We start from the raw sequence: 27,772 nt of genomic DNA, 5'->3' as shown, positions 1-27,772 counted from the left end.
ACAGGGCTGGTTGGGGTGTCATTTTTTGCACCATGATCTCTAGTTTTTATTGGTATTATATTGGTTTAACAGAAAAATTTTGAATGATTGATTTGTTTTTTACAATTTTTTTTTTTCTAACATATAGAATTTTAAAAAATCAGCAATTCTGGTGTTTTGTTATTGTTAAATTTTAATAGATCGGACAATTCCACATTCTACAATGTAATGTGTTTATTTATTTTTAATATTTTTATTTGTATTCATCAGTATTATCATCGATGTGTATATAGAGTCTGCCTGAGAGCAGACTGTATGAGCGGATTGAAGATCGAAGATCCAACAGGACGGAGATAAGTGGCTTACCCCCCCCCCCCCCCCGCCTGTTGTTACAAGGGATCGGGCCCCGCAGCAATGCCATGCTGCGGTGGTCCTGATCAATCAGTGACAGGTCCTTGTCCTATCACTGGCTACCTTAAACGCCACGATGCACAGCGATCGCAGGTTAAGGTAGCCAGTGACAGGACAAGGACCTGTCACTGATTGTTTGGGACCCCCTAAGCATTAATGACAGGCAGCTGCAGGACTGCCTGTCATTAGCTCTAAAGCTGGCCACACTGCTCTAAAGCCGCCCGCATAGAAGCAGTCCCGCACACATTTAACGCATATACATATATATATATATATATATATATACTGACAAAGGTTGCTAGACGGCACTGTGTAGGCTCTGCGGCTCAGGTGGGTGCACGAACTCAGGTAGCCAGACCCAGGCTTCCGAATTTCCAAATAGTCGAATGAGGCGGCACTCCAGTATAAGTGATAAAATAGTGGTTTTTATTCACCCAATAAAAATGGGTGAATAAAAACCACTATTTTATCACTTATACTGGAGTGCCGCCTCATTCGACTATTTTTATATATATATATATATATACACATACATTTTAAACACATATATATATTCCTACTGCACAGGGCATGTGCAGTAGGAACATTTATAGCCGTATTATGGATGTGAAGGGGTTAAATCAGTGTGTTGAAAATGGACCAGAATGGTGTAAAATAATAAAAGAAGTAATAACTAAGCCCCTCATTCCATTTTCCTTGCTTCCGATATCCTACCATAGTGGCACACTACATCCATTAGTTGGCTGCAGTGGTCACAAAGTACAAGGACTGGAGAGACCCGGGAAGAATTGTGACCCGGGATAGGTAAGATGAATGAAAGTTTTATTTTTTATTTAAATTTTATAACATTTTGAGAAATTTGAAAGAAAAATGTAAGTGGATTAATTACCTAATAGGATATTCACCTAGAGGCTATGTTCACACATTGTATTTCCATCAGTCTTTTTTAAACCAAAATCAGGAATGGAACTGATAGGGCAAAATTTTAATGAAAAAATTAGCGTAGCTTCTGTGTTTTCAATACACTTCTGGTTGAAGAAAGACTGATGGGAATACTATGTGTGAGCCATAGATGGCACAAGAGACACAGAATTATTTCTTCTAAAGAAAAGCTATTCTAAATTAACTCCTGTGTTTTCATAGAAACAGTCATGTATACATATATAAGTCAATACTATGGTAAAAAGGAAAGATGACCTACAGCTCCTGTAGAGGTAGACCATGAAATGTCCTCCAAGACAGCGAGACCAGTGAATTAGAAGATAAGTTACTGTTGAAAGAAGAAGAAAAATCAGATCAGACAAGATTGCAAGCACATGTGTTCTACTGTGACAAGACAGACTTCAGTGACCAAAGGAAGGGAAAGGTGAAAGGTCAAGGAGTTAGGTTCATCAAAATATATGTCTGCTTTTGTTGCATTCAAAACTGCCCCATGACCTCTTGACAGATGCTATAGCATCCACTATATAAACCCCTCCTCAAGATAGGAAGAGAAACTAATCAATACAAGAGTCCTGCGTGTAAATCTGGAGCTTCAACAGCACATGGGGTTAAGTACTTATGCAATAGCATTTTCACTTCTTTTTATTTTCAGCTATATTTCATTGAAAAAAGTAAATATTAAGTAAAATATATTTTTTTCAATACATCTTAATAAAGTTATATTACTTTGTTATATATTTATAAAAGTTATATATTTTTTTGTTAATACATCAATTTACCTTGAGTTTCAGCAGTAAGGGGTAGTACAGGCCAGGGCTGTCTAAGCCCCCTCACAGCACTCTTCCATACTGTACAGTATATTCTTAATAAAATATACAATACAGGGGGATAGCTGCTTGTCAGTTTTGCTGTCTGCAGCTGCGGGCAGAGATTACTGTCACTGTTCACTTTGCTGGTCGCTCTAAGCTCTAGTAATAGTGGTAGTAACCACTGCTTGCTGTGCAGAGGCTGCTGCATACAGCAATAGTGAGAGGCAGGGGTAAATTAAACCACTCTGCTGCCCAAGGTCCCATACACAATAGTAAAAAAAAAAGTCAATAGACCCCACAGATTTCAGCAAAACCAGCTGCCTCCTGATGTGTATGATGGCCTTCTGACTCTCCCCAACAGATATTGACTGACACCAGGGCTATTTTGCAGTAGCCACTCCAGATTTGAAGCCAAAGCATGAAACAGACTATAAACAGAGATCAGGTCATAAAGGAAAGCCTGAGATTTTTCCTCTTTTCAAATCCATTCCTGGCTTTGGCTTCAATTTTTTGGCAGATAATCTGTCAGATAATCTTTCTGTGTAAATGGATCCTTAAAGGGAACCTGTCACCCCCCGTGCCGGGGTGACAGGCTCCCGACCCCCCGTTAGAGCCCCCTATACTCACCTAATCCCGCCGGGTCTCGCTTCTGGATCCGGTCGGGTGATGAAGATCTCAGCAGCTGCAGCCCGGCGCGCGCGCTGAGAGATGGGTCCAACACCCATAGAGAATGACAGGAGAGTCCAGCGCTCTGTCATTCTCTATGAGCGTTGGACTCATCTCTCAGCACGCGCGCCGGGCTGCAGCGGCTGATATCTCTGTCACCCGACCGGATCCAGAAGCGGGACCCGGCGGGATCAGGTGAGTATAGGGGGCTCTAACGGGGGGTCGGGAGCCTGTCACCCCGGCACGGGGGGTGACAGGTTCCCTTTAAGCTGAACATTTATTTGTATAGGGTAAATGGTGTAGATAGATGTTGCTCAATCAAATGATCAGCTGACAGCTATTGAAAGTGCTTGGACACCCTTAAAATTGCCCTGTGTAACAGCCGCGTAGCCACGACATCTTCCCTGACGGCAGCCAGGCTCATTACCCTAACTGCACATGGTCCTGGACGTCCCCAGTCTGCTCCTCCTCCCGCATGGAGTGGCGTGTGCGTCCCAGTCTCCTAGGGAGCGTGTGCGCTGGCTCTGCTTAAACTTAAAGGGCCAGTGCATCCTTAATTAGGTGTGCACATAATCATCTGCCTATAAAGCTGCACCTGTGCTCACATTCCCTGTTGGAGCCTCTACATGCTTCCCATTAGTGTGTGGCCCAGCTCTTGTGTATCCTGTCCATATATTCCTGTCCATGTATCCTGCCCAGTGGTTCCAGCCATTCCTATTCCTGGTTTCTGCCATCTGACTGCTGTCTTCATTCCAGCCAAGCCTCCAGCTGAGTTCCAGCCTATCTGCCTACTTGTCTCCAGCTGCACCTCGCCACCACCACTAGTAAGCCAAGCCAGGGGTAGCGACCTGGGGGTCGCCTGCTGCAGCAAGCCCACTAGTGAAGACCAGCAGCCCCTTAGACTTCACTTCCTGGTGCGGCTTACGTCATCGCTAGTGGTGGCACAGCAGATCCACAACGCCCATTGTTACACCCTGTGCTATACACCAAATGCCATCATACTGTGGACTTAAATAGACACATGGGGACGTTTATGAAGACTCGTACAGAGGTCTTAAATTCGGCCCTGTCTCCCAGCTGGATTTACTAAGAGGCAGATACCTCTTAGTAAACCCAGCTGGCCCTGCACAACAAATATACACCAAGGGGCCATGGGTGAAGCACTGGAGGCCGGCCTGCCCCCAGTGGAAGTAATTCCCGCCCCTCTATGATGCTCCATAGTCAGGGCCGCCATCAGGGCAGTATTGGCGGTACAGCTGTCAGGGGCCCGGGCTAAAACTAGCATCCAGGGGGGCCCGGCAGCCCAGCCTACCTGTGTGTAAGCCTGACAGCTGTACCGCACAGGCAGGAAGACACAGGGCCTCCTCCTCACTCCCCCGGGCCCTTCCTCTTCCTCACTCCCCCGGGCCCTTCCTCTTCCTCACTCCCCCGGGCCCCTCGGAGGAGAAGGGGGAGGGGCCGGAGCCGCTGTGTGAGGAGCAGGAGGAAAACAGGAAGCACGTGGGTCCTGGAGCTTCCCAGCAAGTAAGTGTAGATGTGTGTGTAATCATGTGTGCTGGGGGGGATGATGTGTGCTGGGGGGGATGATGTGTGCTGGGGGGGGATGTGTGCTGGGGGGGGATGTGTGCTGGGGGGGGATGTGTGCTGGGGGGGATGATGTGTGCTGGGGGGATGATGTGTGCTGGGGGGATGATGTGTGCTGGGGGGGATGATGTGTGCTGGGGGGGATGATGTGTGCTGGGGGGGGATGTGTGCTGGGGGGGATGTGTGCTGGGGGGGATGATGTGTGCTGGGGGGATGATGTGTGCTGGGGGGGATGTGTGCTGGGGGGGATGTGTGCTGGGGGGGGATGTGTGCTGGGGGGGATGATGTGTGCTGGGGGGATGATGTGTGCTGGGGGGATGATGTGTGCTGGGGGGGATGATGTGTGCTGGGGGGGGATGATGTGTGCTGGGGGGGATGATGTGTGCTGGGGGGATGATGTGTGCTGGGGGGGATGATGTGTGCTGGGGGGATGATGTGTGCTGGGGGGGATGATGTGTGCTGGGGGGGATGATGTGTGCTGGGGGGGATGATGTGTGCTGGGGGGATGATGTGTGCTGGGGGGGATGATGTGTGCTGGGGGGGATGATGTGTGCTGGGGGGGATGATGTGTGCTGGGGGGGATGATGTGTGCTGGGGGGGATGATGTGTGCTGGGGGGGATGATGTGTGCTGGGGTATATTGCACCTTGTCAGCCCCCACATCCCTGATCCCTGCACCCTGTCTGCCCCCGCATCCCTGCACCCTGTCTGCCCCCGCATCCCTGCACCCTGTCTGCCCCCACATCCCTGATCCCTGCACCCTGTCTGCCCCCTCATCCCTGATCCCTGCACCCTGTCTGCCCCCGCATCCCTGCACCCTGTCTGCCCCCGCATCCCTGCACCCTGTCTGCCCCCACATCCCTGATCCCTGCACCCTGTCTGCCCCCTCATCCCTGATCCCTGCACCCTGTCTGCCCCCGCATCCCTGCACCCTGTCTGCCCCCGCATCCCTGCACCCTGTCTGCCCCCACATCCCTGATCCCTGCACCCTGTCTGCCCCCCCATCCCTGATCCCTGCTCCCTGTCTGCCCCCACATCCCTGATCCCTGCACCCTGTCTGCCCCCTCATCCCTGATCCCTGCACCCTGTCTGCCCCCGCATCCCTGCACCCTGTCTGCCCCCGCATCCCTGCACCCTGTCTGCCCCCTCATCCCTGATCCCTGCACCCTGTCTGCCCCCGCATCCCTGATCCCTGCACCCTGTCTGCCCCCGCATCCCTGCACCCTGTCTGCCCCCGCATCCCTGCACCCTGTCTGCCCCCGCATCCCTGCACCCTGTCTGCCCCCTCATCCCTGATCCCTGCACCCTGTCTGCCCCCTCATCCCTGATCCCTGCACCCTGTCTGCCCCCGCATCCCTGCACCCTGTCTGCCCCCGCATCCCTGCACCCTGTCTGCCCCCGCATCCCTGCACCCTGTCTGCCCCCGCATCCCTGCACCCTGTCTGACCCCACATCCCAGCAGTATTATTTGGTACCAATGCGTAGACATATTTTGTGGCCATGTGTAGGGGGTTTGTGCTCCTGATCTTTTAAGACCCCAGCAACACTCCTCTCGGACCACCTTCTTTATTTAACTATGACTGTGTAGTGGTTTAATGTCTAAGCACTTGGGACCCCACTTTTAAATTGTGCCCAGGCCCTTGGGTTCCATTGTTTTTATTTTAATTAATAGTGCACGGAACTTGGCTGGCGTGGGATGTATCCAAAGAGACCCAGCTTTCCAGAATTATCCCACAGCCCCCAGTTTCTTCAAAGACATCAGTCAAAAATATGTCCCATGTTTTTTTTTGTTAAGGGGGGGCCCAGACACTTCGGCTGTATGGGGCCCCGAAATTTCTGATGGCGGCCCTGTCCATAGTGACAGATGATGATTTTTAAACATGTTGAAAGATATGATCGGCTCAATGGCTGATCGTTGTCTTTATTACTCAGAGCGATATCGGCCTAAATAGGCCTGATTCGGCAGATGATCACTTATTGATTACATCTGATCACCAGGGGCTCCAGCAATGAAAACACTTTGCAATCAGCTAATTGTCACATAAATAAATATATATATATATATATATATATATATATATATATATATATATATATATCTGCATAGATTAAATAACTGCCCTGCTCGTATTTTATAACAAAATGCCTTTTTGCACAACTGTGTAGATTGCTTCAAAACGTACAACTTTTGTCTTCAGTGCACGCCTTACGAATGCTCTTTAAAGGTACTCACTTTTAATTATAATTTAACATTTATGCAAGGTTTATAAATTGTGACTTTTTATAAAGGGATGCAGGAGCCAGTATAAATGTTATTTGATCTATGCCGGCTTAGTGCCAAAGGCCCCACTCCTTTCTAACCTGCTAGGAGATGACACCTCCCAGGCTCATCTATCCATAGTTGTAACCAGCATCGTTGAATGATTCTGGTGTGTACTACATGCCTTATACCACAGCTTGCTTCAGGTCAGCAGCATTTCCTGGCTGATTCAGCAATATCTCACGCACTGTACAATCTTACAGAATAGGCACTCTTCTTTTATTCTCTGTTCATTATTAAAACAAAAAAGTTTAATAAAAAGTCTCATAAAAAAATCTTCCTAATAATATACACGCAACCAAATTTGACAAGCATTTTTAACATATTGTCACATCAGGTACCCATGGTGCCACATGAAGTTCCTGTGGCTCTGTAGTTTGCAGTCCAAAGGATTATACGGTACATTTAACATCACTAAAGGGGAACTTTAAAGGTAATTTTTTTTTTTAAAACAACTAGTGTCAGAAAGTTATTTAGGTTTGTAATTTACATCTATTAAAAAAAAAGTCTTACAGTACTTATCAGCTGCTGTATGTCCTGCAGGAAGTGGTTTATTCTTTCCAGTCTGACACAGTGCTGCCACCTCTCTCTGTTACAGGAACTGTCCGGAGCATAGAAAACTTCTCCTTTTCTGGACAGTTCCTGACATGGACAGAGGCGGTAGCAGAGATCACTGTGTCTGACTGGAAAGAATACACCACTTCTTGGAGGACATACATCAACTGATGAGTACTGGAAGCCTTTTGATTTGTAAATAGACAAATCTGTATAACTTTCTGACACCAGTTGATATGAAAGAAAAAAAAAATCACCACAGTTCCCCATTAACTACTACCTAAGAAACCTGCTGGTCTCTGAATCTATTTCTTATATATATATATATATTTTTTATTTAATTTTTATACTTAATATTTTACCTGCTTTCAGCTACAAGACGATAAATCTAAAGAGCTTTTAATAACATTGCATCTGCCTCCATTTTTACACAGCCCTGGGTGGTGAGGGGTGGTGAGGAGGGATACATTTCAGCTCTTGTCAGGTCAATGATTGTCCACAGGGGAGTAAAAATGAGCGCTCACTGTCAGTCCCCACACTGCATCCCCGCTGTACCCAGCTGCTGAGAGATTGTATTTTGCTGTAAGCATTGATTTTTTGAAACAAGACATCTGACTGGAATCACTTTTCACTGTCACTTATTACTCTCGAACCTAAGATGAGACGTAACACCTGGAAAAATAACTTCGAAGATATGACAGCAGTTAACTAGAAAAAGACAAATGTGACGTCATCAGTAGACACTTCAATTTTTATCATTTATTCTTACAATGGCAGTGATAAATATTTTTTGTAACATAACTAACATTATAACACTAATAATAATAATAAGTAGTAGTAGTAGAAGGAGGAGGAGGAGGAGGAGGAGGAGGAATCATTACTTGTGCATCTTATTTTTTATATAGACTTCCTAGGAATTAATAATTTTTTTATATTCTTGTGCCTTTTAACTGGATGGTATTTTAAATATTAAATAAAATCACTTTAATAAAAATATTTAAAAACCTGATTTTTTTTTATTGATTTCACGTTTTCATTTATTTATTTATTAATTTTGAACTGATCCTATTTTGTTCAATGATAGTATGTTTCAGTTTTATGCTTTTAAGAGTAATATTTCAAGCCATTTTGAAATCTTAAAGAGCTACTTATCCATGCTCTATAGGCTATAATACAGTCAGATTGTCTCAAAATCACAGTCGGTCTCAGGAGTGAGATCTGGTGCGATCAGTATGCTGACATGTCAAAAGTTACTCCAAACAACAGTCAAACTTCACGTCAGCCAAACTGCTATATACATTCCTACTGCTGATGCCCCGTGCAGTGTGACTGCGGGGGTTCCGACTGTTCTAAATGACTGCCGGAGGTAGTTAATTTAAAAAGTTTAAAAAAACATGACATAGCACCTCCCCCAATAAAATTTGAAAACACCCCCTTTCCCATTGTATAAATAAAACACATAAAATAATAAAATAAATAAACATATTACACATCGTAATCTGAGTAATTGTTCCATCTATTAAAATGAAACAATATTGTTCCCGCATGGTGAATGGCCTAAACAAAAAGTTTCTAATTTTTTATTATAATTTGTAGATAAAAAAAAAAAAATTTAAAAAGTGATCAATATGTCCCATCTACACAAATATGAGACTTTTTAAATATAGAATATAGAGTATTTTATAAACTTCTCTCCTTTAAATACTAACTTAATACCAATACACATATTAAAAAAAACACAGTAGTTGGAGGAATTAAATTAAATTGTGATCATTATGATCATTACCTTAAGCTATGTTAAAGGGGTATTCCACAGAAAATTGTTATTTGGCCATTAAATTGTACAATGCCAGTTTGTCAGCTTTCTTATATTGTGTAAGAAAGGCTTTTGCGCCATTTCCATGCTTTTATATGTCACTTTCCCCCCCAAAACGAAAAAAGGGGCTGAAGCCATTCTACTCTGAGACGCTCCTTGATTTCCCCCTCCCATCGGAGTTGGGGATCACGTGTCTTCTGTTCTCTGCAATAGGCTAGGTTTGCTCTGGAATGGAATCTCAAACCCAGTCCACCAATGACGTCACGGCTGTGGGATGGTATGTGGACTGTGTCCCATGCCGGGCTCCAAAACCGTGCTCTATGCCTTCTTTCTGCCTTTGGCAGACCTTATCCATTGGTAGACCGCAACCATTTATATTTACTATGCAAACATACAGGGACAGAGAGGGCCATGAGCAGGGGCTATGCGGAGGGGGCCTGTAGGAAGGGCTGTGAGGGATGCTGGGAATAGTAGTTCTTTGGCAGCCTGTGATGCAAGGGTGTCACCAGACCTGCTGAATCTTGGCCGAACCTTCGGTATTTTATTAGCGATGGCTGCTGAACTTGGATAAAGCCCTAAGGCTATGTGGAAAACATGGATATAGTCATTGGCTGCATCCACGTTTTCCAGTCAACCTTAGAGCTTTATCCAAGTTCAGCAGCCACTGCTAATCAAATGCCGAACGTTCGGGTTCGGATCGACTCGAACCCGGTTCGCTCATCTCTAGTTTTAATAACAAAAACTGATCACAAAAACAAGATTACACAATCTGAGGATAATTGGAAAGGTTAGGAGCAACATGAGAAAATATTAATGAACTGAGAGAGTAGCAGATAACAAACAAAGCAGTAACCATATCTGAATTTATATTGCCTGGGTTAAACATATATCTATCCTAAGATAATAAGGAGGGAAATAATATAAGGGAGGACTAGATGGACCAGGTGGTCTTTTGCTGCTGACTTTGATAATAAAAAGACAGTATTTTTCTTTTTAGGATGGGAGATCCCATTGATTGATGATAGTAAAATATTGAAACTCCTCTTCTATGATGGATTCGATAGCTACAATAACATTTTGCTTGGCAGAAGATCTGCCTCACAGAAGCCCTTTGTTTTACATCATGAGATGAAAGGAACTAAAGTTGAATACTTAGTGCAGTACTCAGTAGAGATGTAGCCTGTGAACATGGTGTTTATGTTTTCATAATATTACTTTATTGTTCTACTTTCCCAGACGTGAAATGTATTTATTCATATAAACTCTATAACAGAACATATTTGGAACCGTATGTATAATCTGAAACCCAAATCGATCAGATCTCCATTCATCGCCTCCGCTTGAAGTCCCGCCCCTTCCATAGACTCAATGATATTTGCCGGCAAGTTCCGCTGTCCATCTAAAGAATTGACATGTCTGTCTCTGGGACAGGTCGCATGGCGGAATCCTCCATGCATGTTCCGTAGCGTGCACATACCCGTACTGTATGTGGGGCTACTTGTAAGAAGCGCAAACATTTTTTCTGTCGGTTAATTTGGCCTGGAAGCATTAGCAATAAAAGGACTGCTGTGTCATCCTGCAACCCAACCACACATAGTAGCCCTTTTCTGCTCGCATCTCCAGAAAACATCTGACACAGTAGGATAAAGCTTATGTAAGGGGCCTATTCCACGGGAGCGATAATCGGCCGAATTGGCCCGGTACTGCCGATTATCGCTCGGTAGAATAGAGAGAACGATCAGCCGATGATTGTGTCATCTGCTGATCGTTCCTTTAGGTTCAAACCTAAAATCGTTGTTCGCCACCCGCACATTGCTACTGTGTAATACATACATTACCTAGCAGGGCTTCTCCTGCGCTCCGTCTTCCTCCCCGAGTCCCGCGCGCAGCATCAACTCTGAAGCAGCCTGACTGAGCTGTCAAAATGCTCAGCCAATCACAGGCCGGGACCGCCGTGGCCAGTGATTGGCTGAGCGGTCTGACAGCTCAGTCAGGCCACACCAAAGCTGATGCTGCGCCACGGGTCCCGGGCGAGGAAGACGGAGCGCAGGAGAAGCCCTGCTAGGTAATGTATGTTGCAAGGGCTGCAAGGACATTGGTAACTATGTCCCTGCAGCCCTCGCTAAATGATCATCGGGGCCATGGAATAGGCCCAGTAAACGAGCGCCGATCTAGCAGATCGGCGCTTGTTAACATCGTTGCTCGGCCCGTGGAATAGGGCCCTTAGAGTGCCAGGACTCTGTACCACCTTGAAAACTTAAAACTAGTTTTCTGGGCTTTGCATGAAATCGAGCATATAAGGCAAAAGTTAAATGACTTCTCCCAATCACTATAAGCATATTTTTTATTGGGTTCACACTCACACTTAGAATGATAATTTACCCTCCTTTGTCTCATATAAGAGCAGATTATGTATTAAGGAAACAATGTGTTGAGGTGGTTCAGATGTGACACATAATGTTTCAAGAGAAGTGAGAGATATAAGAAGGTTTCCTTTCTGTTTGACAGAGTTACAAAAATGTTTAAGCTGAAGGTAGTGCAGAGTGGTGCTGGAGGAGAGAGCAGTTTCAGGAACCAAAGCTTTATAAGTGAGGAGGGAGGAGGAGGAGGAAATTACATGGTAAAATCTGAGAGGCTTGTGTTCAAGAAATGGCAGAAATAGGTTACCCGCTGTGCCTGGGGGGAAATCTAGATGTAGAGTTATTGGTGTTAATGGACCATCATGGGTTAATGGGTTCATTTTAGGTGAGTTTTGCCTACGAAAAGCAAGCGTGATCTGTGAGGGGAGACAAGTGAGGGGAATGCAATATCTAGGTGTGGAAGCCGTTAAGGGGGTAATCAACTGTACCAAGTACCTGGCTGTATTAGAACACTGGTAATAAATCCTTTACTCAGCTGAATACTTTTCTGTACTACCCATTTGGTACTGTATACCATTACCTGGTACTGCCTGTCTACATGCTGACTTTGCTTTGGTTTATACCTTGCTATAATACCTTTCCTAGTACTTATGTTTTCAATTGCTAATAGTAACCATATGTCCATAAACCATTTTTCGCATTTCTGTTGCATCTGAATATACAGGAAAAACATAGTAGTTTAACTTGAAGATGACTAGTTCCTTTTCCTGATGACTAACAAAAGATATCTTGAGTGTGTCGCAGAGGAAGTCCCGTATCAAAGAAGAGGGCTAGTATACATATCAGATGAGTGAAACAAAAGTCTGCTCCAAATCAGTTTTGGTTTTCTCAGAGTTTGTCTTTTGGAAAGACCTTTGATTTTCCAATGTGGACAATATCTAAGCAAATTAAATATGAAGAAATGACAATGTGTTGTATATGTAGGAAGAGAGGACCATGACATCTTCAATACAGAGCTGCTTTGACCCCAGGTCCTCTGTTTAGTGGCCTGCAGCCAAAAACATTGCAAACGGGAACTGAAAACCCAAACAAAGCAAAACAATGATGCACACAAAGAAGGCAAAAACACAAATAAAAAATAACAACTGCAAGATCTAAACATAGGTTATAATGAGCCACAGATGATGGACCTTTGTAAATCATCAGGAACCTTTATCTCCCCCTTTTTACAGGGACAGGCCCTTGAGATAGTTGACGTTGGTTTTGTTTATGAGTGTTTATGTTTTGTCATTTGCAATTGACGTGATGATTCATAAATGAAAGGGTTGTAAAGATTTTAAGAGAGTGTTTAATTTGATGGCCTCCCTTGGAAATGACTTGTAGTATTAAGCCTTCATTCAAACTTGTCTCCCCATATGTAATGAGTCCTTGTTCGAGCCATACAATTTCCATCAAAGTCCAAAAGGTCTTCTTTTTCCATGTAGCATGCCCTTAGGAAACCAGATGTTTAAGCTTTATATTGATTTGTAGAGGCAGCTTAATTCAAAAATAATACTAAACTTAAAAAATACTGAATAATACTAAACTAAATATACTAAAACTAAACACTTCCATATTCACGGGAGTTCCTAACATATTTTCCTTAACTTATTTTACTGAAATTGAGCCCAACGTTTGTGAATTGTGGTATCATGTTTTGGAGCATATTGCATCATTAGGGTCTAAAATATTGTATAAATGGCACAATAAAAATGAATCCATCAGTTGGTTGTTTAATATCTGTCAATCAAATACCACTTTCCATTTGCATAGGAAATGAAGGCTTACATGAAGGCTTAAATGAAGGTTGGCAGACATAGACCCCAGTAACTACAGTAGCTATCTGTGGGGGGAACAGATTCTCCTACATAAAGTATGACTGTTCTCATTCAATCAGTGACCTGTTTGTGTCCATGTCCATGTATGACATGTCTGGACTTCCAGAGAGAAATACCCTATTCTTGGTGCCACTTTGCTCTGGCCAATCAATAAGGATTCTAAATGGAAGACTTTTATCTATTAATTCATTAACTTCTTAAAATGTATTTAAAAGTAGGTTTTAAAAACAACATAATAGAAGAAATTACGAAATATTTGTATTTTGTATGAACTATAAGTATGTATGCTGTGTCGTCCCTATTTAAACCCATGATGGAAAAGAGTTCCATCTATACCAGGAAAGATCTGGTAAATTCACTGAAGGATCAATGGTGCCAAGGGATGTAAAAGTGCTTACCTATGAAAAACATATTCCCATCAAACTTTAAAAAATAAAGGGCCTTTATTTTATTTGATTACTTATTCAAATCACCTCATCGGTGAGAACTCCATTAGTGGCACAAAGTGTGCCAGCAGCGCTCTCCTGCAATTAGGAACGCTCCAGGAGAACACTTAATAACTTTACAGAACAACAAAACAAGTGCTCAATAAGCCATATCATTAATGGTGAGGTAAAATCAGCCTAACGAAGCACAAATCCTCTGAGAGCTCTCTAGGAAATCATCATTGATAGGAAGTCATATGGAAAAATGGGTATGTGGAGGTCTTAAAAATGATTTTACTAATATTGCTTTCAACTGCAAGATCTCTCTTGGGAAAGGTTCACTCCTATGGGTTCCATATTACGAAGGCTATACACTGTTAGGCTAGGTTCCCACTACAACTACAGCCGTTGTTATGAAATACGGCCATTGTTTTTACGTAGTGTGAACCTGGCCTTACACAGTCTATAAAGTCTCCTTCTCTCACATCACTTAGATGCAGCTATGGCTATAGATATCTTAAGGGTTAAGCTGCTGGGATCTGAGTTACCTCTAATCCCAGCAAGCAGGGTCCTAGTTGTGTATTAGAGCCGCATTCCGCTGCTTATATCATGGGAACAGTGACAGTATCCAGGCAAGGTGTGTGAAGATGTGCCTGGGCTAAACTGTATCTGATACAGTAGATCCAAGTCTTATCTGGGAGGCACTTATTGTTACCATTGTACATGGGAGGATAAATGTCCAAGAATGCCTTTTCTTTCCAGATGCTAAAATGTAACTTTTAATTTGAGGTTAAGTAGGAGTAGTCAAAGGCTAATTAGCTAGTTTTGTAGTGAGGACACTGACCGTAGAATGTTTGTGAGCTAGGAGGCCAAATAGGAGCAAGCTAGGTCGAGGGTGCTAAGCTAGTGAACTACTGTTCTATTTCAAGTAGATATTACTGGACTGTCAGCGATAAAGCTCAAGACACGCTGCAATCCCAACTCCTCTCACAGTTTCCTGTGACGGTCATTCGCAGCAATAGGGTGCAACGGATCAGTATGCTATCTGTCTCTGTGCTGGGTATCTCCTCTAGCTATGCTCGATAGTCGAGGAATGTGACTTGTCAATACGCACATCTTATCTAGCTGTTTTATTCGCCATATACTGTCCCTATGATGATAGACCTCCAAGAAACAATTAAAATGTGTCCATGCCTCAGCCATGACCCATTGCATCCTATTGCTGCGAGTGAAAAAGGAAACTGTGAGAGGGGTCGGCATTGCAGCGTGTCTTGAGCTTTATCGCTGACAGTCTGGTAATGTCCACTTGAACAGTAGTTCACTAGCTTAGCACCCTCGGCCAGGCTTTCTCCTATCTCACAAACATTCTACGGTCAGTGTCCACACTACAAAACTAGATAATTAGCCTTTGACTACTACTGCTTAACCTCAGCGTCCTTTTAAAATCACAGTCTGAGCACTCATTCACTTGTATATAGTCCAATAACTTTTCTTGTTTTATATTCTAATAATTAAAAGTTACATTTTAGCCACTGGGAAGAACAGGAATACTTGGACATTTGTCCTCACATGTATCGATGGGCTAAACTGTATAGCACAGCTCAAGCACAAATGTTAGTGGGTTAAGCTGATCAAAGACTGTACACCGAATAAGCCATGCACAGCACATCGAAGTTATTACTTTTAAAAGTACTAGATTTAAATACAAAAATAAAATTTAAGTTTTAACGTATCTTATGGGCAATGAATATAGTGGTTTGCACTGTTGCTTCACAGTTCTGGGGTCCTGGATCCAAATCTGTCCATGGCAAACATCTGAATAAGGTTTGTAAGTTCTCCTTGTCTCGGTCTCTTCTGGTTTGGAATTTAGACTGTGTTAGGGCCCTATTTAATGGCACGATAATCTGCCGAATCAGGCAGATTCAGCAGATTATCTTTCTGTGTAATAAAGACATCGATCAGCTGATGGCAACGATCATCAGCTGATCGTGTCTTTTGGTGCTGACCTAAAATCAATGGCCGCCGACCATGCATCACTATGTGTAATAATGCTAATGGCTGATGACTTTGTAAAGAAAATAATAAAGTATAATAATAAAAGCTGCTCAACCAATCACTGCCCTGGACTGGACTGCTGTGGCCAGTGATTGGCTAAGCGGCCTGCCACTTCAGAGACTGGCTTTGCAGTTTTCCCGGCAGCTGCGGAGAGAAGCCAGGAAGACAGGAAGGAGCGCTGATCTAGCAGATTGGCAATCGTTTACATTACCAATCAGCCCATCCCTATCAAGCTGGTCTGCGAGGAAGCAGGATTTGGTGAACTTGACTGGAAGCGGACACTCCCTCCATCATTGGATACCAGTAGTTAGCATAGAGCATAAGAGATGTATAGTTTTTGGCTGTTGAAAGTGTACCTATCACTTCGGGACTGTGGCAGGATACACTGCAGGTATGCAGACTTCCTTTGTTGCAGGCGAAGGGTGGAATTCAAGCAAGTGTCATAGAATGCATTTTAAGTGTATTACATCGCAGTCAACAGCTCTTTTGAGAGTTCATACCACGCTCATGGCCCACTGGCAGAATTTTTCCAGTGTATTCTGCAGCAGTCCCGAAGTGATAATTACCCTTTAAATCATGTAGAGAAAGAAAAACATTGTCAGAGGCCATTGTATCATTCTATGTTTGGAAGACACAAATGCCTTATAAAATGTATACACACAATATACAATATTCACTTACATGTGAGTCATTCGAGGGTTCATGTGAAAAGCATCTTCAGAAATATACTTCAGCCCAGTGTTAGAAATGGTCCTGCATTGAGAAAAGACATAGAAGCATACATTATCAGAAATTTTGAGTCTTAAAAACAGTTTATGTGCTGTATATGGTTTTGTAGCTTAACCCAATTAGTCTTCCCAATGAGTAATAGTACTGGGGCTAGGAGGAGGCACTATAACAAATCAGGGCACTATTGAAATAGATGCACCCCAAAAGCGACTGTCTGTTCCAAATTCCAAGGTACAAAAAGAGTTACTTGCATACCACTAGTGTTTATTTACAGTATGTAAGCTTTCAGGAATGTAAACATTTCTACGTGCTTAGTAGAGATGAGCGAACCTTGAGCATGTTTGAGTCGATCCAAACCCGAGCGTTCAGCATTTTATTAGCGGTGGCTGCTAAACTTGGATAAAGCCCTAAGGCTATGTGGAAAACATGGATATAGTCATTGGCTGTATCCATGTTTTCCAGACAAACTTAGAGCTTTATCCAAGTTCAGCAGCCCCAGCTAATCAAATACCAAACGTTCGGGTTCGGATCGACTCGAACCCGAACCCGGTTCGCTCATCTCTAGTGTTTAGAAGTTCAGCGCCATATTGTAATGGCTTTACTAAATATACAAAATATGACATCTTTAACACTCTAAATAAATATAAAGTATTTGGAACGGTTACAATAATGTATTCTGAACAGAGACTATAAACAGATTACACTTGGTGGCCACAAGGGTCGGTTCTGGGTCCTGTCCTTTCGATATGTTTGTATGTAAAACAGGAGAAGCTTTGGTAGCCAAGATTTGCATGTTTGTCATTGAAACAGAAGTGCCCAATAGGGTTGATATTCACAGAGGTGTCAGTAATATAGAAACTGATTTAGGTTTACAATTGTTAATAAGTGGTCAAAACAATGAAAACCACAGTGTAAAGCTTCCATATGTAAAATGGTGCACTTGGGGAATCTTTTGTCTAAGTATTGAATAATAGCTAAAGATTTAACCAGTACAGTAGTAGGATCCTGCTGTACAGAGCTCTAGTGAGACTGGAATACTGTGTCCAGGTTTGAAGACCTCACCTACAAAAAGATATTAACCCTTAGAGGACTGGGCCAATTTCAATTTTTGCGTTTTCGTTTTTTTCCTCCTTGTGCTTAAAAGGCCATAGCACTTGCATTTTTTCAATTAGAAACCCACATGGGCCCTTATTTTTTGCGACACTAATTGTACTTTGCAACGACAGGCTGTATTTTGCATAAAGTACACTGTAACCAGAAAAAAATTCAATGTGTGGTGAGATTGAAAAAAAATAACCAATTTTTTTTATTTGTTTTTTTTTTTTGTTTTTACCCCATTCGCCCTGGGGTAAAACTGTCTTGTTATATATATTCCTCAAGTCGTTACGATTACAATTATTTGTAACATGTATAACTTTTATTTTATTTGATGGCTTTTAAAAAATTCAAATCATTTTTAACAAATATATGTTCCTTAACCCCTAGAGGACCTAGGATGTGCCGGTACATCCTGGAAGTCTGTGCCCAGACGACCCTGGACGTACCGGTACGTACTGAGCTATGAAGCGCGCTCTGCGCAATCAGCAGTCAGCAGCCAGCACCTCACCGTTAATGACACGCCGTGGCGTTTAAGTGTAAGTGACAGGGGGAGTCCCCTGTCACTTACCGATCGGGACCCCCGCAGTGTGACTGCGGGAGTCCCGATTGTTAAAACGGACCGCCGGATGTCTCTCTCCTTCCTCTGTGCGGTCCGATCGGCACTCTGGTCATGGCATAGCAATGATCAGTGTATAAAAAGAGAGTAATCAATGTACAAGTCCCCCAAAGGGACTCAAAATGTATTAAGAAAAAAAAAAGTTAAAATCACTAAGGGTCCATTTACACAGAAAGATTATCTGACAGATTATCTGCCAAAGATTTGAAGTTAAAAGCCAAAAACAGACTATAAACAGAGATCAGGTCATAAAGGAAAGCCTGAGATTCCTCCTCTTTTTAAATCCATTCCTGGCTTTGGCTTCAAATCTTTGTCAGATAATCTGTCAGATAATCTTTCTGTGTAAATGGACCCTAACACACTACCCCAAAACCCCTCCCCCAATAAAAGTTTAAATCCCCCCCTTTCCAATTATATACATAAAACATATAAAAATAAATAAATAAACATATAATATACCATAGCGTGCGTAATTGTCCGATCTATTAAAATATAACAAGCGTCATTGCGAATGGTGAACAGTGTAGACGAAAAGAGGGAAAAAAGTGCACGGATTACCGATTTTATGTTACATTACATATAAAAAAAATTAATAAAAAGTGATCAAAACGTCCGATCTTCACAAATATGGTATTAGTAAAAACTAGAGATCATGGCAGAAAAAATGACACTCCATACAGCCCCGTAGGTGAAAAAATAAAAACTGTTATAAGCATCACAATAGGCCCATTTTATTCATAATTAATTGCCAAAAAAAACGATTTCATTAAAAAAACATATATAACATTAGAGAATCTGTGTAAACCTGCATATGGTTGTGTTCGGACTGACCTATAGAGTAATAGTATCATGTCACTTTTACCATATAGTGCATTACGTAGACACAGGAACCCCCCAAACGTTACCATATTGCATTCTTTTTTACGATTTCACCTATTTATATATTCATAAATAATATATTTGGGATTCCGTCATACATGTTATGGTAAAATGAAAGGCGCCATTACAAAACACAACTATTCCTGTAACAAACAAGCCATTACATGGCCTTGTAGATAAAAAACTGAAAGTGCTAGAGCTCTTAGAAGGAGTGGAGGGAAAAGAGCAAAGATCAAAATTTGCCCACTGGGTAATTTTGGGTCCGGTACTCAAAGGGTTAAAATCGCTCTATTCCCATGCTTATAGCGCTTTTATCCTTTGGTCTATGGGGGTGTGTGAGGTGTCATTTTTTTGCACCATGATCTGTACTTTCTATTGGTACCTTGATTGCGCATATGCAACTTTTTGATCGCTTTTTATTACAATTTATCTGTATTAGATGCTACCAAAAATGCACAATTTTGCACTTTGGGATTGTTTTGCGCTTACGCCGTTTGCGGTGCGAGATCAGGAATGAAATAATTTAATAGTTTGGGCGATTACCAACATGGCAATACCAAACATGTTTACTTATTTATTTATTTTTATTTATACCATGGGAAAAGGGGGGTGATTCAAACTTTTATTAGGGGAGGGGTTTTTTTTAAATAAAAATTAAAAAAAAAATTTACACTTATATACACACTGATCTCTCATTGAGATCTATGCAATGAGATCGGCACTTGATTGCTTTCGTCTGCTGCAGCCGGGAGCAATAGATTGCCGAGCCGGGATCAGTGCCATTAAGGTGCAGACCCCGGCCGGTGCCGGAAGTAGGGATCGCCCCTCCGCCATCACGTTGCGGGGGGGGGGGGGGAATCCACCCACTAGACACCAGGTTAGGGCTGCAATAAGTGTTCAGATGCAGCTGTCGACTTTGACTACTACTTTACTCTTTCAGTAAAGTTAAATTTTCTCACGTTGCTTCTGATCTTTCCCCCAACTAATCTCCAACTCTGTCCTCTTGTTCTTGTGATCAGTTTTTTTTCTAAAAAATCTTCCCCTTCTGAATCTTATTTAGTCCTTTAACATATTTAAAGGACTAAATAAGGTTCGGGAGGGAAGCGTAAGATGCTTAACACAAAAACATGGGGGGAGGGCAGAAACAGTGTCAGAAAATATTACTTTACTGAAAGAGTAGTAGAAGCTTGGAACTTAGTAAAGCTTTAGTAAGTGAAAGTAATTCTGTCTGGGATACACATGTATCTATCCTGAAATGGAAATAAAAAGGAAAATAATAGCAATATTTTATGTTTCTATTAAGTAATGTAGGACTATTTAATAATGAAATGTGGGCCTTCAGGGCTGTCCCACATCAGTTTAAGGAAACAAGGGAAGTTGGAGAAAAGTTTTTCTCAGTTCTGGCCCTAATTATGCTTGTTTCATTCCACCCCAGGCTCAAGGTCACGTCTTTTCTCCTCACATTTCCTGAATCATTTGTCTTACTTTCCCCTTATGACACCAATGAACACGATGACAAGGAGAATTAATGTCTCCCCACCCAAAGACAAGTTCAAGACAGTGCACAGAGTCAAGTACTCACAGATTTTTCAGCTCTCTGAAGTTCTTCATGTCCATCTGAGTTAGGTTCAACAAGTCCTTCTGGTTCTCGATCACACTGTTAAATAGAACACAAATGTCAATCATGAAGTAAGGATTCCCTGAGGAACAAGAGACTCCAATGTCTGCTTTACAATGTCACTAAAGATACATAGATTGGGTCATTATATTACAATGCTTCACTGGGCAAAGTTCTCTGCCTCTGTTTGACCTCTGCATTCTCACTGACAATAATTAGTATCTTTAATGGAGTTAGAAAGATGTCCTCACTAAATATTTTGCACTTACATTCTGGTCAGTTTTAAATCAGGAAACCCTGCAGTCAGATACAGAGGTGGTTAAGGGTACAAACACACACGCATATACGCTGTGTATTTACTGCTGCGATACGCAGCAAATACGCAGCAGATTAGATCTAAATAACTGAACACAACATCAAATCTGCACCACCAAATCTGCTGCGTATCTGCTGCGTATGTTTGTACCCTTAAATTAAGAATTTTTGAAATTCATAGAAATCTTATTCTTGAATAGTTGTACTAGGTTTAGTAGTGACCATTTAACACTACGCTGGCAGGTCTTCTTTAAAGCCACCCCCTATTCAAAGCATACATGTGAGATCAATGCATGTCTATGGAGCTGCTGAGTGGTGTCTCACCACGGGTTTTGCTTATTGTTACACCCTATTGTTACACCCTTATTGTTACACCACAGTAAACTGTGGTAATGAAGCAAGATGTCACTATTGTATGTAACTATAATTATGTTTTGCATGACTGCAGGTAACCAAAGGGTTATTGTTTATTGTGATCTGTACACCAATGAGGACCTTCTCTTCTCTACCTATCTCTGAGCGCCTTTCTTCTATTCTTTTCTTCTCCACCACTCACAGGGGATATTACACCACCTGTAGGAGGTTGTCACATGGGAAGAGGAAGCATACACCGACTTTAGTCAGTAGTTTTGGTTTGGTTGTTTTGCCAGGTCCCCACTCCAGAGCTACACTGAGTAGTCTTAGTCAGGTTCCTGTGTAGAGCAGATGCACATGGGAGATCCAGACACCAGTTTCTTGAAAGTAGCACTTTTACACTCTATGCAGTGTTAAGCTACTCAAGGGAGAGCATAAGTCAGAGAAACCCTGACCCACACCGATAACAAGTCTAAAGGTGCAGGACGGTATCCTATAACAGAGGAACTGATCTGGATAGAGCAAAGTTGCTAGAAGCCTATGTATCTCGCAGCACGGGTGTAACCAGGAAATCTTGGCAACTCTGCTTAACCCAGGTAACGAGGTCTGCGGCTAGTGTCCCCCTCATAGGACGGGTCACTCGACATTAGTGGGGAAAAAGGTGGTATAACGACAAAGGTCGCAACATGGGCAAAATGAAACATCTATTTTCAAGTCTTCAGTATTGTACTTCTTCTTCTAAAAGTCCCGGCAGACCACATTACTACTTGGGTGGGATTCTCAAGACACACTTTGAAGCTGCAGTACAAACTCTTCTTCACTGTTCTGGACTCTCAGCACAGACTCCTCTCAACTACTCTCAGCGCTACTACTCTATAGATCCTCAGTACAGCTCCTGTCTTGTCAAGTCTACAGTCCGCTATCAGCTATTGTACAAAGTATTTGTATAGTAAAGAAGATTTATTTATGCTAACGGGACTGGTTATTTCTCAAGCACCTACACAGTAGATACCACATCCTTGGGCCCTTTCTGTGGGTGGCGGTACCAATAATCCGGGTGGGTTACAACTCCACTCTGGACCACCGTGATAAGTACCCAAGGGACCCCTTCACAGCCTGGCAGATCACCGACCACATGGGAAAGGGTATAGCTTGCCACTCCAAACTAAAAGCAGGTGTGCTCCCATACCTATGTGCCCACCTGGCACTGGCACCACAACACTTTACCATCTGGCTGAGCTATTTCTCGACCAACCACCAGAGCAGTGGCGTCCCTCGTTACCACCAAAGGCTACGTGCACACAGTGCAAAAGTGGCGGAATTCCGCAACAGAGAATGCCGCCAGCGTCCCTGTCATAATGACAGTCTATAGGAGGCTCGCGCGTCTCCTCTCTCTGCGCTGAAGAATTAACAATTCTTCAGCACGGAGAGAGGAGGCGAGCGAGCCTCCCATAGACTGTCAATATAACAGGGAGGCTGGCGGCGTTCTGTGGTGGAGAACTCCGCCGCGGAATTCTTCCACTTTTTCTCTGTGTGCACAGAGACTGACAAGTGACCGGTCGATCACCATAAGGCAGCACAACAGCTGGAGGTAGCAGAGTACAAATAGGGGCAGCTGTGACCCATCGCTCCATTAATACAAACAAGTCAGGCCCCAATTCTGGAGATTGCAAGGGAGGGGTTCATTGGCTGGACACCGCATGATCTCACATAAGTTAGCTTAAATGGTAATACCCCTGTATTAAGTATTTCTTAAGCATTTCTTCATGTAAGCCTATAAAGACTCCATGTGCAACCCTTTATCAATATGTTCTCACTATTTCTCTTTGTTAATTGGGCTTGTAATTTCTTGGTTCCTGTGCTTGCTGCTATTATCCTAGAGCATGTGTATGTATTACATTCTGGTAACTTGTGGTCCAGGTTTGCATTTGTGTTTCTCATTACCAATTAGTAGTAGTGATGATGCTGGGAAATTCCTCCCAGGCCCTGCTGTGTGGCCGTAATTAAGGGAAGTTTGTGTGCTATTGCAAAAGATGTAAGAAATCTCAATACCTTGGCACATGTGCAGAGTATCTTTCCACCACGTGAGGGATCCTGGAGAGGACAAGACCAGGCTGCATTGGGTTAAGTGACTTTATGCTTATTGTGTTGATAAGAAAGTACTTGGTAGATAATGGTAGATTAAAAAAACAATACATTTATTTTTACTGAAACTTTGTAAGGACTATCCTACTTGTGGATAATGGCCTAGTAAAAGAGGCTGCAACAAGTTATCCATGCAACTGAGCATGGATAGGAAGAGTAGGGATAAATTTAAGTGGTCTGTGTTAAAGCAGTCAGAAATGTTGTATATGAAACCAAAGGTGAATGAATGTTTGTAGAATTGCACATTCCCAATAATCGGCCCATGTAAAAGGGCAGTGATCTGCTGACCCTTTGTTAGCTCCATGCAACTTTTCTTCAGCTGATAAAATCATCATTATTGGCTGTACAATGTCCTGTATAAACAGGGGATGTGCATACGATAATGATGAGTTTACACAGTAGCCTGGATGCTTGATACCTTTTACTTTATGTGCAGTTCTCCCCACCATCCCCACCTAGGAGACGGGGCTCACCTGCAGTGAAGCCCCGCCTAGGTGACACTGTTAACGATTTAATAAAGCACCCTAGGGGCCCTATTACACCTAATGATTATCGGACGTACATGGCCGAATACCAGCCATTCCAGACGATTGTTTGGTGTAATGGTCTGCTGGCCACAATAGGAGTGGCGGCAGCAGACCGCTGTTCTCTTCAATAGGCCACCCAAATGATGTACAAATTATCCAGGCAGCCCCTCCTGCAGTTCCCTGCAGCCCCCCCCCCCCCCCCCCGCTCTTTCCCGCTCGCTGTCTGTGCATGTAATAGCACAAGCAGTGACCAGAGAACGAGGGGGAAGTGAACGCTCATCTGCCAGGTTGGCGCCCATTGAATTCCATTATTTGATCTGTTTGTTTTTTTTTATATAATGAAATTCAATGGAAAAACGGATCAAAACTGATGCACACACGCATCCATTTTTCCATCCGTTTTTTTTGCAAAAAGCGGATGAAAAAAAACGTATTGCAAAAACGTAGTGTGAGCCCAGCCTTACTTAAGATCGTGCCATGTAATACGGCCCTAAGGGGCCACTTTAGTCAAGCCATCTGAAGGCTCTGTAGGACAACACTGATCACAGGGATCAATGCTTCTTATTAGGAGCCCATCAGCCCAAGGGCCTTGAGTCTGTTTGCAACTAGTAAAGTGTTCTGCCTCCCCTGTCTGGATTTGTTACCAAGGTGATAGGTCTTAAGTTATTGCAAACTGTAACTGTTTTCATGTGTCTCTGCCCACCCTTATTAGTACTATTGAGCCTGAGGCCTCTCGTGTCTCTTCTACAGTCTCTCTTATCCAGGGCCTCTCATTCTCCGACAACATGGAGCCAAACATCCAACTCCCATTAAGTGGATTTGGCCTCTGACTCGGCTATATATAAATGTATTTGATTAATTTAAAAAAAAATAAAAACTGGCTCATAAAAGAGACCTGTAAATCTAGTACTCTGATGTAATAACTGTTTTTGGAATTATAAAGATGAAGTACTGTGTCATAAAACAGGGCCACCCACCTACAAAACTCCTTACTTGTCAAGAGCTCCAGTTAAGACCACCTGAACTTTGCTTTACCCTTTGAGATTTCACAGCTGCAAAATCATTGGCCAGTCAAATCTAAAATCCTTTGAAGGTTCCCAAGAGGCATATTGTGCAATGACATTAATAAATAATCAGAACAGGAAGTAAATAATCCTGCTCAGCTAAAGCAGTGGTAGTCACATCTGGTCTGGAGGAAGCTCAGGTGATCAGACCAGTGCACAGACAGGACAGACAACTAGTTTTTATCTACCATTCAACTTCCATTAAGTGGCAGCATGAAGTGGCAGCAATAAGGAGCAACATGACCCCTATGCTGCCACCGTTTAGTTGGAATCTCCAGGGCCATTTATATTAATTCTGCAATAGAACAACCCAAACATACAGAACAAGGATTCCTGAAAGTCATGCTATGGACCCCACAGTGCCTCAACATCATGGAGTCTGTCTAGGATTACAGAAGAGACAGAAGAGCATTGAGCAGCTGCATCCACATAAGATATTTGCTTAGTTCTCCAAGATGTCTGGAACAACCCCCCTGTCGAGTTCCTTCATACACTGTGTGCAAGTAAACTAGAAGAAATGATGGTGCTGAAGACAAAAGGAAGACACACCAAATATTGATTAGATTTAAATTTCTTTTCTTCTGTTCCTTCACTTACTGTAAACTATTAACCCATCTGGTTCTGAAAGCATCCTTACTTTCCAGCATGTTTTCCACACCTGCCTAAAATTTTTGCACAGTGCTTAAATATTAAATATCATATAAAAATAATACAAAATGTTAAAAATATTTGTAAAATCACATAAAGACATCAACTAACAATTCGGTTAATTAAATGAGATCTAGAGCACTGATGTTAATCAGAGGACATGTTGTACCATATTTACCAGCATGGCCTGCCTTGACCTCACTGTTTGTGTATATCGAAAGACTGAGAAAGTAGACAGATGACATCTCTTTCAGACAGGTATTAAATTTCTCTATCCCCCCTTCTCCATCCATCCCACCAATAACACCCACTAGTAAAGAGCGTGCTTTTAATGAAGTGGGTGTCCTCTTACAACATGAGGTCATCGCTCTTCATCTACAGAATGGGCTTATCCTATTATCACCTTCCATAAATGGCCTCTACCAGTGTATCACATGAAGACGGAGAATGTATGACACACGTAATCAGTGCAAACACTGAATTATTTCTTCATCTGTCTAAACAATCAGGGTCAGTTGCCAAAGAGGTGGTACCCTGTGGATTTATATCCAGGGGTCCTCTATAGATGTCCTTTATGCTGAGTCCCTGCCAGATCTGAAGGATGTTTTATGTGATAGAGAATTTCCATGGACAAAAAATTCAATTACAGGTGCAATATATGAAACAGCTTTATAAATTCAGTCTACCCAGTTATAAATATATACATATATTCTCCAAGTAGAGACAGTTTGGCAGTCAAATTCCCAAACACAGATATGGTATCTGTCTCAGACAGGGCCGTTTCTACCACCGTGCGCGCCGGGCGGCCGCCGACCTCAGCCGAAAGCACTAATGGGGGGGGGGGGGGGTTGCGGCGATCAGGTGTGCCGCGGAGGGTGCTGTGAGGTGAAGTTGCTGGCCTCCTGGGCCGGTCCCGGCCCCCTCTATGCCTGGCTACATCCCCCGCCCACTGTGACGTGCCTACTTCACCTCCACGGTTCCCGGCTCACATCCCTAGCGCTGCCCTTACTACTCAGACGCCGCCCTCACGTTCCCAGGGCCCCCCTCTTCTCTCCAGCGCCGCCCCCGCCCCTGATCTTGTTCTTGGCCGCCATTTGCAGATTCCTGCCTGGCCTGTAGTGAGGAGCAGAGAAAGGCTGCACAGGAGCAGCAGCAGGTAGTAAAAATAAGTATAAATGAAGAAAACTGTAACGTAAGCTTTAAGTGTGGAAGCTGGGCCCCTAGAATTAAAAAAAAAAATAGATTATAATGAAAAATTGTGAACTATACCTCCCAGCATGCCCTGACACTGTCATTTATAAACCTTCAGGAACTGCTGGGAGTGGTAGTTCTCCCAACAAAATAAAAATAGATGTATTTTGTAGGGAGAACTATAACTCCCAGCAGTTACTGAAGGTATATAGCTGTCAGGGCATGCTAGGAGTTGCAGTTCCCAATCTATGGGGTTGGGTGTTACATTTTTTAATCATGTAAATGAATTTTCCAGAACTATGTAACACCCAACCCCATAGATTGGGAACTACAACTCCCTTCATGCCCTAGCAGCTAGAAACCTTTAGAAACTGCTGGGAGTTGTAGTTCTCCCAATTAAATGAAAATAAAAAAGGATGTTGTAGGGAGATCTATAACTCCCAGCAGTTACTGAAGGTATATAGCTGTCAGGGCATGCTAGGAGTTATAGTTCACAATCTATGGCAGGGGTATTCAACAACTTTTAGTGAGGAGCCACTTACTGGGGTCTATTGTCAGGTGAAGGTCTGAGCTGAACATCAGTAGTAAACGTGTTGCGCTTCCCAAGTAGTATATAGCCCCCCTGTTACTCTCCCAGTAGTATATAGACCCCCTGTTACTCCCCCAGTAGTATATAGCCCCGTTACTCCCTCAGTAGTATATAGACCCCTGTTACTCCCCCAGTAGTATATAGACCCCTGTGCGCTCCCCCAGTAGTATATAGTCCCCCTGTTACTCCCCCGGTAGTATA

At 43.0% G+C, this 27,772-nt stretch overlaps 1 protein-coding gene across 4 annotated transcripts in view; it reads right to left on the bottom strand.

Moving 5' to 3' along the window:
• NTRK1 (neurotrophic receptor tyrosine kinase 1) overlaps window positions 1–27,772 on the bottom strand; it is a 143,026-nt gene that overhangs the window by 68,616 nt on the left and 46,638 nt on the right. For all 4 annotated transcript variants that reach the window (XM_069951318.1, XM_069951316.1, XM_069951315.1 and 1 more), the window contains exons 2-4: window positions 20,703–20,777; window positions 16,480–16,551; window positions 1,592–1,660 (exon numbers count right to left, since the gene is read on the bottom strand). In XM_069951318.1, coding sequence (XP_069807419.1) covers window positions 1,592–1,660; window positions 16,480–16,551; window positions 20,703–20,737 — 176 coding nt within the window. In that variant the 5' untranslated portion in view covers window positions 20,738–20,777. The remainder of the gene's footprint in view (window positions 1–1,591; window positions 1,661–16,479; window positions 16,552–20,702; window positions 20,778–27,772) is intronic.

This window comes from Dendropsophus ebraccatus, chromosome 13 (genome assembly GCF_027789765.1).
Source record: "Dendropsophus ebraccatus isolate aDenEbr1 chromosome 13, aDenEbr1.pat, whole genome shotgun sequence".
Taxonomy (NCBI): Eukaryota; Metazoa; Chordata; class Amphibia; order Anura; family Hylidae; genus Dendropsophus; species Dendropsophus ebraccatus.
This window is presented reverse-complemented; position numbering and strand designations above follow the sequence as displayed.